The 19,503-nt window shown below is 37.9% G+C and overlaps 2 protein-coding genes across 3 annotated transcripts; one reads left to right on the plus strand and one right to left on the minus strand.

The window, feature by feature from the left end:
• Positions 1 to 1,526: 1,526 nt before the first annotated feature.
• Positions 1,527 to 11,298, minus strand: LOC113667083 (transmembrane protein 161B). Its single transcript, XM_027182885.2, has 12 exons — positions 11,118 to 11,298; positions 8,653 to 8,756; positions 7,767 to 7,877; positions 6,921 to 7,020; positions 6,356 to 6,540; positions 5,461 to 5,612; positions 5,171 to 5,231; positions 4,624 to 4,767; positions 4,146 to 4,274; positions 3,264 to 3,438; positions 2,644 to 2,740; positions 1,527 to 2,306 (listed from the first exon to the last, which is right to left on the minus strand). The coding sequence occupies exons 1-12, from the start codon at positions 11,118 to 11,120 to the stop codon at positions 2,086 to 2,088; spliced, it is 1,482 nt and encodes a 493-aa protein (XP_027038686.2). The 5' UTR covers positions 11,121 to 11,298; the 3' UTR covers positions 1,527 to 2,085.
• LOC113667038 (uncharacterized) lies at positions 9,014 to 17,528 on the plus strand. Of its 2 annotated transcripts, none has more exons than XM_089198994.1 (3): positions 9,014 to 9,313; positions 15,183 to 15,372; positions 16,264 to 17,528. In XM_089198994.1, exons 2-3 carry the CDS (start codon positions 15,213 to 15,215, stop codon positions 17,481 to 17,483), a joined length of 1,380 nt encoding a protein of 459 aa, XP_089055120.1. In that variant the 5' UTR covers positions 9,014 to 9,313; positions 15,183 to 15,212; the 3' UTR covers positions 17,484 to 17,528. The 2 variants fall into 2 exon arrangements, with proteins under 2 accessions (XP_089055120.1, XP_089055121.1); XM_089198995.1 differs by lacking the exon at positions 9,014 to 9,313 and adding an exon at positions 13,274 to 13,396.
• The last annotated feature ends 1,975 nt before the right edge of the window (positions 17,529 to 19,503 follow it).

A 19,503-nucleotide genomic window follows, 5' to 3' on the forward strand; every position in this document is an offset into this window, starting at 1 on the left:
AAGCTCTCAGCTGTTATTCGATGGTGAGATGAGGTCACATGAACAGGCAAGTTAAAGTCAGCGGACTGTTCAATGCTACTTTCCAAAGTATGTGGTTGCCCCCTTGAACTTTCCCCCGAATCATCGAAATGGACACATGGTTGTACAGCTACTCCTTCATTAGACGTACTGTTGATCACTTCTTTCTGCATCTCCCGTTCTTGTTCTTTCTCCACCCAAGCAAGCCTTATAGATGGTTCCACTCTATATTCACATTGGCTTATGCTGCTAATGTCATCAAGTTTTGTGACGGATTTAAAGGTCTCAACTGGTTTCTCTGTCAATGAGCTTTTCAATGAAATATTGCTCAGTGGACTTTCACGACCGAATTCTTCCCCTACTGCTTTTCTAGACTCGACTCTTGATGGTGCTGAGCGAATTCTATTTATTCTTCCCGAGTTATTCCGGCTGTTTGCTGAATGTTCGTTGCGGATCTCCACCAGATCTCGCAGCTGCAATGAATCAGAGCTTACCTCGTCACTCAAGATCAAACTTGGGACTAGACCAAGAAGCTCTTCTCTTCGTGCATATCGAGCACACCGCTCAAATCTTGAATGAATTTCCATTTCTTCCTCGGCTTGTAAGCTCCGCACCAGGTGACTTAATCTCTTAAGAGTTTTACGAGGAAGTTTTGCTTTAGTTGGCTTGGGTCCGATGTACAAGTCCTTCTTAAAGGAATCAGAGTCAGTTAATAAGCTTACAGCGGAGAATACCCGATGACACTTCCAGAAATCGTTCTCGTTTTTTTTTAGCTCTCTTTCAAGTATTCCTTTTTGCATTCGGTAGTCACGCTTCATAAGTTTTGTCTCAATTTCAATTACATGTAACTTCCATTCCAGCTTTCTTTGCTCTGTCAAATTATCATGATAACTCGCATATGCAGCAGCTAAATCGGCTGGGAGAAACTCCTTACCTTTGCGGCCTGTCATTTTTTGACATTTCGGTCGTTGGAGAAATTGGCTGCTCATTGTTTGGCGAGTCAATAGTTGTCCTCAGTTTCTTTACCAGGCTCACTTTCTTAAACTAGCCTTTTTCCAAATCTTTACATTTCGATGCAAGAATTTTGGGTAGGACGCGCCTCTTGCGTGAACAATGAGGAACAGTAGCGCGTGCAACTAGTTATATGCAGTTCTTTCCAATGGAAACCTTCTCGTTACCTTATCCACTTTTCTGTTTTGCGTTGGACTTTGCGTTTTGGCGACATGACCGTGATAGAAAGAAGGCTACATTTGACACGAAATAATCGATTTACAGAACAGATAACTACTGCAATTCAATTTAGGTTGTGGACTTCAAACGTTCAACACTTGAGCCAAACAGCAGCGTTTGAAGGGACAAAACGCTTTTCCACTTGAATTAGAAAGATCCCAGTATCCCACGTCGAAAGTTTGGCTTCGTAGAGAGCCTCAGCTATCAGTTAGCTTTGTTTCTGTAATAGGGAGGAAGGAGAATAGTAGGAGTACAAGGAAATGAAAGTACCAGATGTGTCTGCTCAATTTACTGACATGTTTACTTCTCTCGGCAACACATTTATAAGCATTATACTTTTCAACCAGGAGTACGTCTCACCGGGCCGACAGGCGCAAAAAAAAAATGAGAAACTTTGGTTTGGAGCATTTGTGGCGTTACTTTTCCGTTAAAATTGCGAGTCCACCGGCGTTCATTACCCACAACAAAGTCCATTCCAAATCAGCTAGGAAAAAAAACGCAATTTGCACACATCTACACATATAAGTTTGTCTGAGCACTCCAAACAAACAACCAAACTCTAATTAATTGATTCATTTCTTATGTCAAGAATGACAGGACATGGGAAAGTTTCCACGAGTGCTCAGAAACAGAAGAGGAACGTAAAGGTTTATTAATTATAATAAGTTCCCCTATTCTCTCGTGATCTGCGGAAGTGACTCCGTACACGGCACCAAATAAGGAAAACTTGTCATTTCCATAACATGTCAACCTCAGCCTCGTTCTCGTCCCATTCTCCACGATGCAGCTCACTCTCTGAGAATTTCCGCCATTTTTCGTGATCACGGAAGACCTTGATCAACTTGCCTCAAAAATCTTTAGATAGACAACTCCGAAAACTGTAGTAATGAGCCATGAGGTGCACAACCACCAAACCATGTACGACATGATCCCCTGGAACAGAGCAGGTGTGAGGACTGCCCGCAGATTTAGCGCTGCTTCTCTGGTACTGTTTGATATAAAAGATGAATACTGAATTCGGGAGGCACCCACAGGATTACTGTTCCAGTCAGAACAACCTGCAAGGAGATAACCCAGGATAAATTGTTTATGAGCCTAAGTCGTCTTACGTTAACTCTTTAACCTCTTAGTGCGACTGTCATCTAATTTCTCCGTACAGAGTCAACCTTGAATCAAAGGTAAAGGTCATGAGAAAAAAGGAAATGATCACCAATCCAGCTATGAACCTCATAATAATCAAACAAATTCTCCTTGTTCCTACAACAGGATTTGAAGAGAGACCAGTGTGGAGAATATCACTTCTGATGTTAGGGTGAAATGGGCGAAATAAAAAAGCACGCCTCTGCTTTTCAATGTTACTCATATGCAATCTGTTTTCTTCAACCTTCAACTCACCGAGAGTTCGTAGCATAAGAACGGAAAAGAGAAGAAGAAGAGTCGGCGCCAGATATTGAAGGGCAGCGGCAGACAGATAGTAGAACACGCGCGCAACCTGTGAAAAAGAAAAGACAAAATTTTACAATATTCTAAAAAAGAAATATTCACTGCAGCAAAATAAACAAAGAATCATACTGAACGATCTAACCTAACAGTAAAAAACTGATTAATCACTACTCAAAAACACAACCAGAGCCAACAACTTCAGGTGCAAGACTGAACAACCAATTTCTAGGAGGCAGAGTTGTAAAATTTCATCGAATTTAACTTTTCAACTGATTCCAACGATACCTTCTGCCCTGGTTATCGAAACGTCAGTCACTGTCACCGACAAAAGACTCTTTCCAAACTCAAAAGAACCGTATCGCTCGCGTGAATGACCAAGAAAGAATACTTTCTTACAATATCAATAAAGTATCAACCAGACAAGTGATTAGAGTGAAGAAAAATATCAATTATGGGATTATTAGTTGACCAAATACAAATTCTCCGAACTGACATGATAAGAATTGTATTGCAGACAGTAAGGAGACTTACTAATGAGATCTTGGGAATGAAAGGGTTGAAGATTCTGTTACCTTTCGCTGCAGCTCCACGTTAGTGATTCGTCCAGTTTCTTTCTTCATCTTTTCAATCCTTTCGTGTGCCATATCAAGATAGGACTGGAGATGTCGCCAAACCAAACTCAACCGCAAGACACAGAAGAGCAACAGCAGGATGTAACGAAGGTTGTAGTAACCCTTTTCTGTCAATCTGAAATGAAATAATTCAGATAAAGCTACAAAAATCAGCGTGAGTTAATGAGACCTGATCGGGAAATTTTGAAACCAGACGGCAACTTAACTAGTCATTACAGAGCTTAAGTGTGACGCACCGTACACAGGGAAGTGTTTTCTTTCTGGAATTTTATACAGGGTCGATTTAAGAATAAAAGGAAAGAAAATTAAAAGTAGAGCCGGCTATTGTTGCCATTGACGTCACGCTTAAACTCCCTACCATCTTTTCCAACATTTCATGAGAGCAAAGACGGATCTTCTTTTCGTCTTGTCATGAGCGTGGGACAGAGGAAAATTTCTGAGTCCCCGTTACGAAAGGACTTAGATGAGGAAGAAGCACGTTGCGTGACATCCCAAAGAAAGGCTGCGAAGGAGACTATTCTTCTGGAAACTCGACTGTTATCAATTCTAGCCAAATATTACGCACTGATCAATTTTTCAGGATTAGTCCCAATCACCACAGTCTTAAAATTGCTAATAAAACTCAAACCTAAGAATATACAAAATGAAGCAAATGTTGAGGGAAAGAACCCTGACGATAAACTCTCTAACCTATTCGAGGATTATCTCAATATGGATAAAAGAGTAATTGTTTATCAGTATCAACCTTGGATAATACCTTTATCACCGCAGCCATGTTCTTTTCAAGTGAACATGGAGAGGAATTACTAACACTTCACTTACACTGGTTTAGCATTCTTGTCGTCGATGTCGTCATGCCACGAACCTGTCACCAAAGGTCCTTGCAAGATGGGCGTCACCCACAGGAAAATAAGGAACATAGGAGCCAGGAAGTTGACATGGAGAAGAACCCTACGAAAAATTCAATTAAAAAAGATCCGGCGGTGTTAAACGACGTCGCCATAAAAAGGACAGTTACTAGTCGTGTCACGAGCGTGAATTCGAATCCAAACCTTTACATTTCGCCCTCCGATGCTTTGGCAATGAGCCACGGAGAACTACTTCGGAAGCTGGGCCATGGCTGGGTCGCAATGCGCGTACAACAAAGTGATTTTACAAGCATTAGCAAACAACTTTAACTAACAAAACACGGTTGGACGCATTTTCTTCGATCGAAAGGTCGAGAAGATTGCTCCTGCTGCTGGTTTCGATTTGTGTCGTCTTAAGCACTAAACGTGTAATGAATAACAGGTTGACTTACAACATAATACGTGTCTCCCTGCAGTAGAACAGTGAATCCAGATACATATTGGCCAAACGCATGCCAGGAAAACTAAGAAATGCACCAAGGATGGCTGAAGCTACGGCCAAGAACAGTTTAAACATCCACTTTGGGGCGGGACCTCTGTTAGCATAAAAATAAACATACTGCCTTCATAAGTTTGCATGGAAGATTGATTCGCACTACCGCGGTTTTTATGAAGATGGCCACAAGTATAGCTATTGACCTGGATGACAAACTAGTCGATCGGAAGTTATTGCACTAGTATTAAGGAGCTAAGCTCCCTGCAGTTCAGAAGAAGCATCCTCGATAAAGTTCTCAAACACCCAAATGGTAAATATCTTTGTACTTATAGAAAAGGACAATAAATGCTGGCGTTGGAAGAAAATTCGGGTGTTCTCGACCACCCATAATTTGAAGGGTACACAAATTTAAGTGTAAAGGCTTTGGCAAATGGAATGGAATTAAAAGATACGAAACTTTCGCTGGGCAACAACTTTTAGTAACTGTAACATTAACAACCTACCTGGAAGACAGCCCTTGTTTCTCCATAAACTCGGTCGCTTTTTCTGAAAACGTCTCGTAACCTGTAGTATAATGAACTGAAATCTTACTCTCTCCAATTAAATTACTGTATTTTGCTCAACGTACCGTCAGCTACACGAACGTTTGTTTGTCATTAGCACCTTTATTGGTTTCTACAGTTTCCACAGTTTTGTTTTATTGCGTTAGCGTTGTAGCTCGTGCGGCAAAGCTGGCGAGGCTTTGCTACTCGTTTTGCCGGGCTTATGAAAGCCTTCTTGCAGACTAACTAACCTTTGTCAAGTCCGAAGTCCAGAAGAGACTCGTCGATCACAAGAACAGCCATAGCAACCACAAAAAAGAACAAACCGAAAGTGAGGCACATGGATCGCTCGCCTGTGTCATCCCCCCTCCAATAAGCTGCGGCCAAGGAAAACAACACCTTACTGAATTTCAGTTAAGAAGCATGAACCGTTTAACCCTTCAAACCCTAACATCAGTATGTACATTCTCCATACAGTTATCTACACATTTCTTAAGGTGCTGACAAGGAGAATTTAATTAACAATCAAGAACGTCTTTAAATGGTGACCATTCCCTTAATTCTAACGACCTTAATGTTTGATTCAAGGGTAATAATTCGAGGAGAAATTTTGAAAATGCTAGTTACTTATAGGGACAAAGGATTACGATGGTAAAGTGAGATCTAAAGGATGGATAACGGTCGCGTTTTTTCTGGTAACTTGTTTCATTTAGCAATTTTCTCTCCAGTACCCTCACACGTTCTTTACAAGCAGTTTGCGGACTCAACATGAGCCCTTAGGCTCGGGGGATTGGGTAATCACCCCCTACGTTACCGACGTAAATTAAATTGTATTGTATTGTATTGTATTGTATTGTATTGTATTATTGTACTGCAAACCAAGCCTGAAAATCCTCATTTATGCTTTTGATTCTCCAATCACTCGTAATGTTGTTAAAGCCAATTCCAGACGGCTCAGTATCAATAGTAACATTTTTTTGTCAACTTGTCTGTCTATGTTCAAACCTTCTCTATCAAAAGTGAAACGCGTGAAAAGCTTAACCTAGAAAAACACTGGGACTCGAAAAACACATTCTGGTTTGAAAAGTAACAGTAGCTGTTGAACTAACGACTTTCAATTAAACACAATCTTAACACAAAGGATACAGAGCAAAAAAGATGACGAGACAGTTCCATACAAGTGCCAAATTAAGTTCCTGAGTATAGATTTCAGGAAGAAAAAAAGCAAAGATTTCAACAAGGACGTTTATCACAGCCGCACAGAAGGAGAAATCGACCATCCATTTGTAGTCTGTGTAAAGAAACTGAGGCAACAAGTCAATCTCTTCAATCTGCAAACAAAATGTCAAAAAGAATGAATCAAAGATTTGTCTTTATCAAAGATGTTCCTTGCCTCTCCTTCTAAATGCCATGTACAAAGAGAAGAGCATGTCAGTTAGAGCATGAGGCGAGTATTAGTTTTGAACCGGTAGGGCGAATGGTAGTCCATGGTGTAATCCCCCCACCCCTCCCCCGACCCCTAGCAACTCACATAGTTTTGCTCAAAGCTTGCTAGTATTTACTTATTTGCTTGTATATTCTGAGTTGTAGCAGGCATGTAAGCGGCATGGTACTGTACCAGAGTAGTCCCGAGTGACAGTGAAATCTCATAGCAGTCTTCTCACTCATTTTAGCCGTGGCTTTAAGAACAGAGAATTAGTTTTAAACGTACCGTAGCCTTGTCTAGATGGACATCAATGTTGCACGGGACTGTAAAAGTCTTGACCTCGTCGTTGTTACCCCCAACAGCTGCTGCATTACTCTGCCTTTTTCTACACCACATGGAATACGTAGAAGAAAAAAAATACAGCATACGTTAAGTCATGCAACGTCCAGAAAAGACAAAAACATATTGACAGTGATTATATCAGTAATGAGCAAAACTTATTAAGCTTTCTGATGAAGATTTCATTGAATTTAAAATCATTTTCCCTTTAGGGCCTAAAATGTAAAGCTCATCCTGTCAACCAGGGCTCATACATTTCATACCTCGCTATTTCAGTTGTTACTAGATCATTAAGTATGGTGTTGTATCAAAATAATATCCCTTTGGCGTTAATTTTCTTCATTCTCAAAACCTGTCCATGTGAAAGAATACAAAAATGAAAGGAGAATTGTAGAATTTATCTTGATCACTCTTAATGGGTGTTCAAATGAATTTCAAGGTCCAATCGGTTATTCGTCACACCCAGAAATTCCACATGAATTGCTCGTATACTGCCGTGCAAAATTCTACCCATATGAATCTTATTCTTATTTAACAAGTTCTGCATTTAAACTTTTGAAAATAAATTAATATTTTAACCCCTAAACATGACTAGCATCAAGTTTCATCACAAAATCACCCTTGAAACCCACATCAAGATTACAAAAATAAATAAAATTATCAAATTTCCTTGTCAGCTCTTGCATGGAGAACACTATAGAGAATATACATACAGATATTGCGGTGTAAAGGACTTATGGATGGGGAAGTTAAGTTTACATTGTAATAGCTGTTATGAACAACTTCACATACCTTGTATCTATCGGTGCGGCTTTTTTTCCTTTATTCTTGCCTGAAGCAACAGAGTTTTTTCCAATCAATCCCTTAAGTTCATCATCAGTTGGATGGAGATATCGAACAAGGCTATCGGTGAAGATGGTGAGAAGAAAATATCACAATTAGGAAATTACCTCCTAATGGGTGAGAACCCAGGCACAGTTCTTTGTTGATTGTTGCATTGTATACCAATGGTTTCTTAAATTACAACTTTTATTTGAAGAAACATTCAAGAATGTTGGTAATGATTGAGATTAATCTCAATAAAAACAATGCTGAATAGGAAATTTTAGTCTTAGAAGTACAGACACATTCTACAGGCGTAATTTACTTTTGGCTTATTCAGTAGAAAGGGTTTGTATTCTTTTTCAGGGACTTTTCCAGGACTTGGACTAATTTTCCATGACACCAAATTCCACCATAAACCCTTTCATTCCCAAGATTTCAAAATCAATTCTACTTACAGTCTACATACATTTCTTCAACATAAATTCTAAAAACTCTATTGCTTAAGTTAAACAAATTTCAAGGACTTTCCAGGACCTGTATTCTTTTTCCAGAACTGGAAAGTTCTGGAAAATTTCAAAAATTACAGGACTTTTCAGATTTTCCAGGACCTGTGTGAACCCTGAGTGCACTGTCTTATATTTTGAGTGAATAAAATTGCACTGTCATCTTAATAGCATAGATGTAGAAGGACGGCAAACACAATAACTCAAATAAATACACTCAAATGTTTATTGGATGTCAGAAAGGGCACATATTTTATAGCTTTCAACAGTAAATTTACCTGTGGACCTACCCTGTATGAATTTCTGGATTTATAAAAGAGTCAGTGCTATAAAAAATTTGTATGGCTTACTGATTATTGCAAAGAATCCAACGTCCAAGGGAAATAAATGGAGAAAACTTCTGCAACAAGGTTGCCATAACAACACTCAACACAAACTGAACCCCAAACAATGCCTGCAACACAAAAAGCAACATCATATTATGCCTATAGAATAGGATCAGATTTCCAGGCCCAATATTCATGCACATCAATAACACTTTCTAGAAATGTTATGCAAGGATATAGTTCTTTGTCTTGCTAAATGTCATTTTTTTTTTTTGAGATTTGGAAAGTCACATTTTATCATAATCCAGCAATAGTAATAGTAATGTTAATATATTGTTTCAGAATCCCAGATATCTTCATAAACACTATTCAAATAATAACCTACAGAAAGAAACTGAAGCTGAACATTACATATAGAAAAGTCTGGACTACTCTAGAAAACAAATGCACTGATTGCTAAAAGCCATAACTGGTAGTTCCACTTATAAACAAATTAGTCCATAATTAATTCATAAACTTAATCATCATTCACATCCAGTTTACAAGGATGAAGACCATGGTTAAAAATCCAAAGATATCTAGGAAAAGTTTCAAACTGAAACATACTCTCTGGGAGTGAGAAGTATGGAATCATGTAGTATTGGTCATCAGAGACTTCAGTAGCAAACTTTCAAGAACTTTGGAGGTACGTATAATTCTCTTTGATTTTTCAACCAGTTGGTAGCACCTCTCATTGCATATTATATATATTTGCAACATTACATACTTTGGATATTTCAGAATTTTACAAATTAAAAAGGTATTTCTAAGACACAGATAGAGTTCATTTGAGAATATTATCTCCTTTAGAGTTAGATTTGTGCCCAAAAATTTGCAAACAATTTTATCTATTCCCAACTCAGATTTTATGAATAGTTTGCAAAATAACTGTTTTTGTCCACGTACTCTGAAATTCAAAACTAAAAACCTGTTGTGGATAAAACCATGAGTTCTAATTTCATTGTTGAAAATTTTCAAAATGACTGGAACATTTTCTAAAGAGAAAATAATTTATGATATGTCATCACCCATAAATTATTTAAAGTTGGTAAAACCTAAAACCACATATTTCTATATTCAAACTCGTAAAAGCATTGGGTAAACCAATGTTTTACTATCTGTCATAAAATCTTGAGATATGAGAAACTGATTAAACAAAAATGACAAGCAACTTGATTTGTTTGGCCCAACATAAAATGGATTGTGCTGAAAGGTTGTAGGAATATAAGCTCATTTTTTTACAGCCATCAAGTTAATTATTTACCATTCTTGGGGCAAAAGCTAATAATAAATAAGTGTTGGTAAGATGATCATACTAATACTCTCATAATGAACCTTAACCTCCAAAATAATAAGATGAAAGGAATGAATGCCACCAAGTTACATAATATACCAGAATTGCTTCACTCTTCTTTATCAGGACATATAGCATGGCAACAAAATGGGATAGCTTCAGCAAGCAAGATAGGTCAATGTCGCCTTCTAGTACAGCTAGTGCCAACACATGATCTGATCCTGTTTTTTTAGCTTGTGAGGCATTTCAGATTTACTCAATATCAAGTCAAAATGACTGGATATAGACCAATTTTGTTTTACGCCTTTTTGCTTAAATAGAGTGGATTCAAAAGCATTTATATTTATGCCAAAAATGCATCATTGTGAAAAAGGGATCTTTACACAGGCTGTAAATGAAGATTTTGAGGTAGTGGTTGAGGTGATTGCCTCCAGGCAGCTAAGATTTTATCAAAATTGATAATAATGATAAAATTCAAAATATCAAACTATCCCATGTTATGGTGATTCAGGTCAAAAGTTTTGTCCTTGGAAACCTTCATACAAATCAAAGTACATGAAAAATTGCAGTTTGCATATAAATTTTTTGGTACAATTTTTTAAACCAGCTTGACATTTCATTTCCCTCTGTCATGAGTTCATTGTCATACTCTGAAACATGGGAAAATTAAAATCAAAACTGGTCTAAAAAATATTTAATTAAATAAGAAAAAGTTTGAACCTCAGCATATATAACTCCAAGCAGCAGATCATTTTAAATTCGTTAGTGTGGAATGGGTAAAAAAAAGTTGTTATCGGTATGGAAGAAAAGAACCAACGAGAAAACGAAAACTACAGAAACCTCCTGAAGGCAAAAATCGCGGTGCCATTAATTTGATCGACAGAAGTAAATATATCTCGTATCGCATGACACCGTTTCTATATTTGATGTTCGAAAGCTTGATACATTAAAGGAAATTAAAATTCTGCAGGAAAAATGTCTGATGGTCAAAAAAAAAAAGGAAATAATATATCTCCCTAGAAAGATCGAGGAATGGAAACCATAAATTAATAAAATTTTGGAACTCTTAAGTTTGCACGCCATTACGATCGACTATTTCCTGCGATAAAGAAAAAAATTTTCTTGCTTAAAGATTATAATTAATTCATCAACTTACCATTCCGAGTCTTTCTTTCACTATTTACCGGATTTTTTGGGTCAAACTTGACAATATTTTCGTGGTGAAAATGTTGGCTGAATGATCTCGTGCGCCATTAAGATTTAAACGACAAGGCGTTCCTTTTACGTGTAGGTACTGGGAACTAATCAGACTAACTAGTTCGCTCTAAGGAAAGAGTGGTGCCGCGTCGGTGGAGGAGTTTAACAAGATAATTTGGTATTATCAACTGACTTGATAACGTAAATTTGCGACCGCAAAGAGTTTCAAAGCTGACGTTTCGAGCGCTAGCCCTTCGTCAGAGCGAATGAAAGTTTGCGAAGGTAGGTCCGCTGGACGTGCGCATTGAAAATATGAAAGCCGTTTGATCGGAAAATACCACAATGCCGTAATAATTCAATACATGATCTTGAGCATCAGGGATAAGGCATACCTAGAAGCAAGGGTTTTGCACAATTAGGAGAAGATTTCGTTTTTGAAAGCTTGTTTTCTGATTTTCCCATCCATCGCCAATTCCATGACACTAGACCCAGATATTTTGCATAATTTTATCATCTCTTTTGTAAAATTATGGGAAAAAAACTCGAGAAGCGTGGGAAGATACTAATAAAACTTATCGAATATTTCCTTCTTCAGTTTTACAGTCTCAGAGTATCGAGATCACGTCTTTATAGTAAACTATGAATTTTTTTTCACATTACACAGACGAATACACAAACATAGCAGCGCGCGTGGGCAATATGAAGCAAATCCTGTGTTTTTATTGGCTACCCGAGCGGGCAAGATGGGCCCATTGTGCCCGCACGGGATTGCCCGCTTTGATCTTGCGCAAGAAAACAACTGAATTAGTACTAACTTTGTAATCCTTGTACAATGTTGGCGACAGAGACGCAAAAAGCGGCAGAAAACAGTCAAAACAAAAAATTATAAACGAATCTCGTGGGTTTGTTGTGCTACATTCACAGTTGGCTTTTTTTCCCGGCTCTCGAAATAAACAAGTTATTCTTGATTATTAATGAAACATAATCTTTTTGCAATATAATAAATCCTTTTATTGACCAAACAAAATGGCTAGATATTAGCCTCGTTCCTTTTATGCATTTTTATGGACCTCGACTTCGTTTTCGTCAATAAAATTGCAAAAAACGAACTCGCCAATATCCAGTCATCATCCTCTGGGTCAATAACGCATCTGTACTGTACTCAGTCCCGTCAAGTCCAGCCGCAGTAAGAATACCACGACGTACACGTACGTCCCAGTGTCTCTTGAGAAATCTAATGACACACCTTAGTGTGGTGCGTGTACACGTCACGGCTCTTCAGCTTGTACATCAGTTGCCATGTAGACTACGAACAGTCCCCACTTTTCGGAGAACTCCGTCACGCGAGCATAAAAACATCAGTAAAAAAAATTAATGTTAACGCGCCGCCTTCATGGACCCTACCTAATACACGCCTCATCTACTCCCAGAAGCCTACGCGGCGCGCTAAAATTTTTTTCCACCGCCTTTTTCTTAACTCGAACCAGCAGAAATTAAGACTAAGACTGCTCAAATGTTCTCATTGGTAACGATCCTGACACTTTCTAGTATAACATATTTTTTACTCCATCGTTAAAGGTGGTGTCGGATCATCGCCAAGGAGCCGGAACAATTTCTTTGTCATATGTTTTTTTAAGGTTTTTCTATACCTGACCACAGACAACTTCAATAGTCCTAATCACTTAAGCTAACTCACCAACAGAAGCTCCCCAAGTTTTTATTCAGTCATATATAATGTGTGAATACAAAAACAAAAACTGCCAATAAACTACAAGACTGCTGTTTTCATTTTGATTTATGGGCTTTCGTTAGTAACCAATCACCTCTACCGAGCGGTTTTGATCCTACATATTCTTAAAGGACCGCAGAGATGTATTTTAATGACGCAGCTAGATCAAGTTTCATACGAGCTTCATTTTTCCAGAAATAACTAAGTCGACCATTTTTCAATACTTTTTAAATGATTTTGTAGTCTCAGGAGGCCTTTGAAATCTGCAAATAAAAGTTTCCTTCCATCTAATTATGTTAAAGATTATAGCAAAAATATATATTACCTATATATATTCAAATCATGCATTTGCCTCAAATAATATATGAGAACAAGCTTCGCATCTGCTTTGTTGATTTTTATACGATCACGCAGTCTTTAAATTCAGGATAACTTCCACACCAAAACAAGCGCAATCGCCCGATTGGAAAGTACGTTCGATGCGTTGAATTTTAAAAGTACCTTACAAGGTAACAGGAGATTCATGGTACACTTTCATATAGCCATAGAAGTATATTGTAATATATTCTATATTAGTAAATATGCAGCTCATCGTCTCGTTCACAACATGACCCGAAAACCAACAAAAAGAAAATCCGAAAATTCACTTTTTCAGAAAGTTTTCTATGGTTCAAATTTACTGATTTCAAGATCATTAAACCTTTTCTAACCTCTTCAGGCACTTGTATCAGTAAATCAAGCCATTGGTGAAAGTATACTCTTGTGGTTATTTTGGGTAGGAAAATAAAATGAGATACATCCGAAAATTTTTTTGATCGGCATAAACTACAACGAAAATATATGCAATGTCAATGTTGATTTTAGCTGCTCGGATTTTCATTTGCGTTAGCTTCAAAGTTTTCTTTCAAATCAGATAATTTTTCATCGACATTGATACATACATATTGTTAGGAGAAAATTTATGTATTTTAGTTTTTGGACAATTTTATGCATTTTTGCGGTCGCGCAGTTTAAGTTATATTTATAAAGCTTTTTGCGATTGCGAAGTTGAGTACACTAGAGGTCAAAACCAAAACGCTGTCTAATCCTTGACGACCGTGGCAAGTTGGCTTGAAGCAGCAGTCTCCGTGTACCAAGAAACCGTGACGAGTTTCTGTTACTGCTGCAAGTCGGTCTCTACCGAGCTATTTTGCCCCCGTTATTGTTGCGTTCCCCGCAAGAGTCCAGTTAGGAGTTAGCGCGAAAAACCTATCGCCACAGTATGTAATCTACCCATACATTGCCAAGGAACACAAATTCAAATGGATTCAAGGGCTATGTTGTAATTATGTTCAGAGTAAAGAATATGATTCTATTAAAGTTTTCAGCGACAGCATCAGAGATTTCATTTAAGCGACTTCCACGCCAAATGTTATGGTAGCTATCTTGTTAATTCAGTGGTTTATTGACTCAAAAGTGTTCAAAACAACGGCCATATCAATTTAGTTTCAACAGACGAAAACTGAAACTATATAAATATTCTTTCAGCTTTAAATCAAACAAGCTCCACTACCTGATTTTAAATGCTACAAGTCATGTTCATTTTCACGCTCAAACTAAATGATACATACAATTAGCAGTACATTTCCATACTGCTAATTGCACTCATTTCGTCAAAAAAAATATACCAGGGAAAATGAAAAGTAGTAAAAGAATAAAAACTGCATTCTCAACATCGTTCTAGTTCTCACATTTCTCCTTCACGTTAGAGCTCTACAAAATTCCTCTCGTCTCACTGTGCGAGGTTGTAAAAAGTTTTCCTTATTCTAGGATAAAGAAAAAAAAATTATGCCCAATTAGTTTCCACAGGCTTTCATGGTTTTTACTTTATGGTTATTGTAATCTTGAGTAAATTTTCTACCGACTGAGTCAGTACTAGTAATGACGCAAAAAAAACTCACAATTGTCTGAAGTCGATTTTCAAACGAGAGCTGAAGATGCAGTGCAAGCTAAGTGCAAACCAGTCCAAGAGTTATTTGCTTTGATTTATCTCACTCTATAGAAACTGGGTCAGAAAAATGCCGCAACCTTAGCTTCTTAGATATAAACGAGCTGCAGCTTGAATGTAAACCTTTTCCACGATTTGTCCAAAGAATGGTTTATTTGCTCCCAGATTATACCCGCCGGCTGCTAATATTTCACTGTCATTATCAACTAGCTTTCGTTCAGTTTGTTATGGTTTTATGACAAGAATCTTTAAAAATTCCTTGCTCAAGTATTTTCCTATATAACTATCTTTCTTCTCTAATTCTGTAGATAATTGATTGTAATTAATCTGAAGCCACGATGAGGAAATGGAGGAGATGTAGGATACTCGCCAATGAAAATTTGACTCGGAGAAAACTGATTCTGTTTCTTGGCGTGGTCATATTCACCATTTATTTACTTGTCCAAAGAAATGAAGGAACAGCGAACCATCAACAGACAGGAGGGACGCCAATTTCAGGTACCAGCTCGTTAATTTAGTGCTTATATCAGTCAGCTGAGGAAGTGAAAGGTATAACCAATTAGAATATGACGTTGTTAATTCTCTTCCTTTAGAGCGTAATTCTCTTACCCAGACCTTCGGCGGCCAAGTGGTTGTCAATTACAATTGAAGAGAAGGATCTGGATAAGAGATTAGTTTGGACTGTTAAAGAATTAAAATGATACAAAGGACCACTACAGACATGGTTTGATTCTACTCTGGTTTACAGATTTAATGAATGTAACCAAAGAAGTTACAATGCATAGACCCAACGTTTCGACACTCCTGTCTAATGCCCTCTTCCGGGGTGATCTAAACGCTGCAACAAGAGGTCCTTTTATATGATCACTTATTAGCTCTCTTTTTTTTCTGACGAGGTGTAAAAAGGCGCCAGGAAGTAAGCCGCCATCGTCACGATTTAAAGGAGCGAGGGCGGAGTTAATATGCCAAGCCTCCAAACAAAGGCGCTGGTGGTAATGCCGATTAGTGGTGATAATTTTAGAATTATCCCACCCAATTGCGTGGTTGGTTAGGCATGTGTGCTCTGATAAAGCTGAATTTTCTTTTTGCAAAAGAAAACCGCTTTTTGATGCTCTTTCAAACGTGTACCAAACTGACGTTTGGTCTGTCCGATGTATTCGTTGTCACAGTCATTGCAAGGAATAGAATAAATGGCGTCGGTTCGTTGTTTTTTCGTGACAGGATCCTTAGGTTTGGCGAAAACATAACCCAAAGTCTGAAAAGGTTTTTGAGCAACTTTAACGTTGTGGTTAAGATTTTAAAAAAATGCTATTTCTTGTTTCAAAATATTTATCTCATCACTGCAGATACCTTGACATTTTCTACCCTTATTTCGTTGTATTCTTTTAGGAATCTGGCGTTCTTTGTATCCATTTCATGCCAATGACAGTCTAGATGGCGAAAGTTTGTCACTTGAACAGATGCCAACATATGAACAACGCAAAGAGGCAAGATGCGCTCATAACTGGCAGAAAAGTTATATAAAACTTCACCAGGACATTCTTCAAGCACGGCGCCCGCAAAAGTTTATCGTGTTCACGTGCAAAGAAGAAGGATACGAGTGCGCGGGTTATGGAAATAGACTTGGAGGAGTTACTTCACTTTTATTTCTCTCTATCTTGACACAAAGAGCACTTTTAATAGACTGGGATCATGGAGCCCCACTTGAACGTTTCCTTGTCCCAAAAGGTGTTCAGTGGAACTATTCTATGGAGAATTTAAAACATTTCGACTCAAGGATACATTATTTAGGAAAAAAAGAACATTTCAAGAAGACTCGAAGTGATGTTTTGAAGCCGTGGAAAACAAAACTAGATTTTCAAGCGTGGCTGCGGCAGGCAGACCTCTCATCGTATTTCGATCACCCCGTTGAGAAGATTGTCAGCAATTGGAATTTTGCAAACGCCTTGTTGGAAAAGCCTTTCCTTGAGAAAAACGTAAATGAATCGCTAAGAAAAACCAACAACTCCTTGGTAGGGTGTGCTTTCGATTTCCTCTTTCTCAAGTCTAAAGAGCTAGAAACCAGGCTAAGTGCAGCTCGACACTCACTCGGTCTCACAAAGAAAGTTTTAAAAGTGGGAATTCATATAAGAATGGGCGATGTGGCTCTCCACAGAGGTTCAAACTCCAACAACCTTAATTACAGGGCCTTTTTCCGTTGTGCACAAAATCTTAGAGACGCCCTAGCACAGCAAACAAGAGGTTTTCAAACGGACATCAAATTGTTTCTAGCAACAGATGATAAAGATGTCAAACAATACGCACTCATGAACTATGCTTCAGATGTAGTTACTTTGGATATAATCCCGCATCACATAACATCTCTCCGAGGAAGGAAGCATCGACGCTCAGGGCCAGTGGAGGGTATTTTCAATGTCATGTTAGACCATTTTCTGTTATCTGAATGTGATTTCCTTATTTTGTCGCAGAGTACTTTTGGTCTCACTGCGGCCGAGTTGAAGTTCCATCCCTCACAAACAGTTACGTTCGGACATCAGATGATGCATTCAAATGATCACTGCGGCCGAGTTGAAGTTCCATCCCGCACAAACAGTTACGTTCGGACATAAGATTATGCACTCAAATGATCAAATTAAATGTCAATCCTAAAACAGATGACTTTGCATCCATTTCTGGCCATCCTAGGTCTCCCTCACATGGTTACTGATTTCTCTCTTTCATCTCCTTTGAATTACCAAATCAAATTTACAGTGTCAGCGCATTATTAATCAAAACTATAACAAAATTCTCGAACGTTATTAGTCATCATCAGACCGATCTGAGCACTAAAAGGACAGAGTACGCTTCATGGTTGTAATAGGACAGTGTAATAGAACAGTTGAAGGGACAGTTAACACGTCATGTCTGCATGTAAGTGGACAGGACGCGTCATTTGCGCGCGCTATTGTCGCGCTCTTTGCCAAGTTAGATGTTTCTTTTCTTTTTTGTTATCAAAACGTATAGCCGATGTCTATTTTTTCCTTTGAATTTTGTCATAACTTTAATTAATTGGTAACAGGAATTTGTGTCGTCCAATTCTGTCTGTAATCATACTCGTCATAAACAAATCGGACTCCCGGTACATTAGCTCAGTTAGGAATAACCCGTTTCAAGCCCTCAGACCAGGGCAGCGGGTGAAATAACTGTCGTAGGACTGTGGCGGCGAATGTGGTTATTAAGAGAACAGCTTTGTGTAGCCTTATTTTTTTCTTTTTGCGTGATCCTACCTGATAATTCCTTCTTCTCCTCTGACTGAGGGTCTGGTAAGGGGCGGGAAATTAATCAATGTCTTTATGGTTTTTTTTCAAAACTACATTACACCGATAAAGATGAACAAGGGTTTCAAGAATTCAGAGACCGAGTAGATGTATGAAATTAACATTTGAGTAGCATTAGGCTGCGCGCATGGGATATGCCATTTATATATTTCATGAGTGAAAACAACAATTATCACATGTTATGCCGTGATTCAGGTCAAAAGTTTTGTCCTTGGCAACATTCATACAAGTCAAAGTACAAGAAAAAGTGCAGTTTGCAAATAAATTGTTAAGTTCAATTTTTTAAACCAGCTTGACATTTCATTTCCCTCTGTCTTGAGTTCATTGTCATACTCTGAAACAAGGAAAATTAAAATCAAACTGGTCTAAAATATCAGACATAGTTTGACGCTACTCTGGTTTGCAGATTTAATGAATGTAACCGAAGAAGTTGCGATTCATAGACCCAACTTTTCGACACTCCTGTCTAGTGCCTTCATCAGGGGTGAACTAAAGGCACTAGACAGGAGTGTCGAAACGTTGGGTCTATGAATCGTAACTTCTTCGGTTACATTCATTAAATCTGCAAACCAGAGTAGCGTCAAACTATGTCTGATTGTCCACCTGGTTGCCGTGTGAACTTTAACATATTTTTTTTGGGTCTAAAATATATTTAATTAAATAAGAAAAAGTTTGAACCTCAGCATATATAACTCGAAGCAGCAGATCATTTTAAATTCGTTAGTGTGAAATGGGTAAAAAAAAGTTGCTATCGGCATGAAAGAAAAGAATCAAGGAGAAAACGAAAACCACAGAAAACCTCCTGAATGCAAAAATCGCGGTGCCATTAATTTGATCGACAAACGTAAATATATCTCGTATCGCATGACAACGTTTCTATATTTAATGTTCTAAAGCTTGATACTGATTAAAGGGATTTAAAAATCTGCAGGAAAAATGACTGATGGTTAAAAAAAAAGGAAATAATGTATCTCCCTAGAAAGATCGAAGAATGGAAAGCATAAATTAATCAAATTTTGGAACTCTTAATTAAATCATATTTAAAGGACCGCAAAGATGTATTTTTAATGAGGCAGTTGGATCAAGTTTCATACGAGCTTCATTTTTCCAGAAATAACTAAGTCGACCATTTTTCAATTCTTTTTAAATGATTTTGTAGTCTCAGGGGGCCTTTGAAACCTGCAAATAAAAGTTTCCTACCATCTTATTATGTTAAAGATTATAGTAACAATATATGTTACCTATACATATTCAAATCATTTGCCTCAAATCATATATGAGAACAAGCTTTGCATCCGCTTCGTTGATTTTT

Source organism: Pocillopora damicornis, chromosome 3 (assembly GCF_964200805.1).
Source record: "Pocillopora damicornis chromosome 3, jaPocDami1.2, whole genome shotgun sequence".
Classification (NCBI taxonomy): Eukaryota; Metazoa; Cnidaria; class Anthozoa; order Scleractinia; family Pocilloporidae; genus Pocillopora; species Pocillopora damicornis.

Coding starts and splice junctions, on each gene's coding strand:
- LOC113667083 (XM_027182885.2), bottom strand. Junction 7,878..8,652: donor TGGATTCTTTGCAATAATCA/GTAAGCCATACA, acceptor CTTCACCGATAG/CCTTGTTCGATATCTCCATC. Junction 2,741..3,263: donor ACGTGGAGCTGCAGCGAAAG/GTAACAGAATCT, acceptor TCTTTTTCACAG/GTTGCGCGCGTGTTCTACTA.
- LOC113667038 (XM_089198994.1), top strand. CDS start 15,213: ATGAGGAAATGGAGGAGATGTAGGATACTCGCCAATGAAAATTTGACT. Junction 15,373..16,263: donor AGGAGGGACGCCAATTTCAG/GTACCAGCTCGT, acceptor GTATTCTTTTAG/GAATCTGGCGTTCTTTGTAT.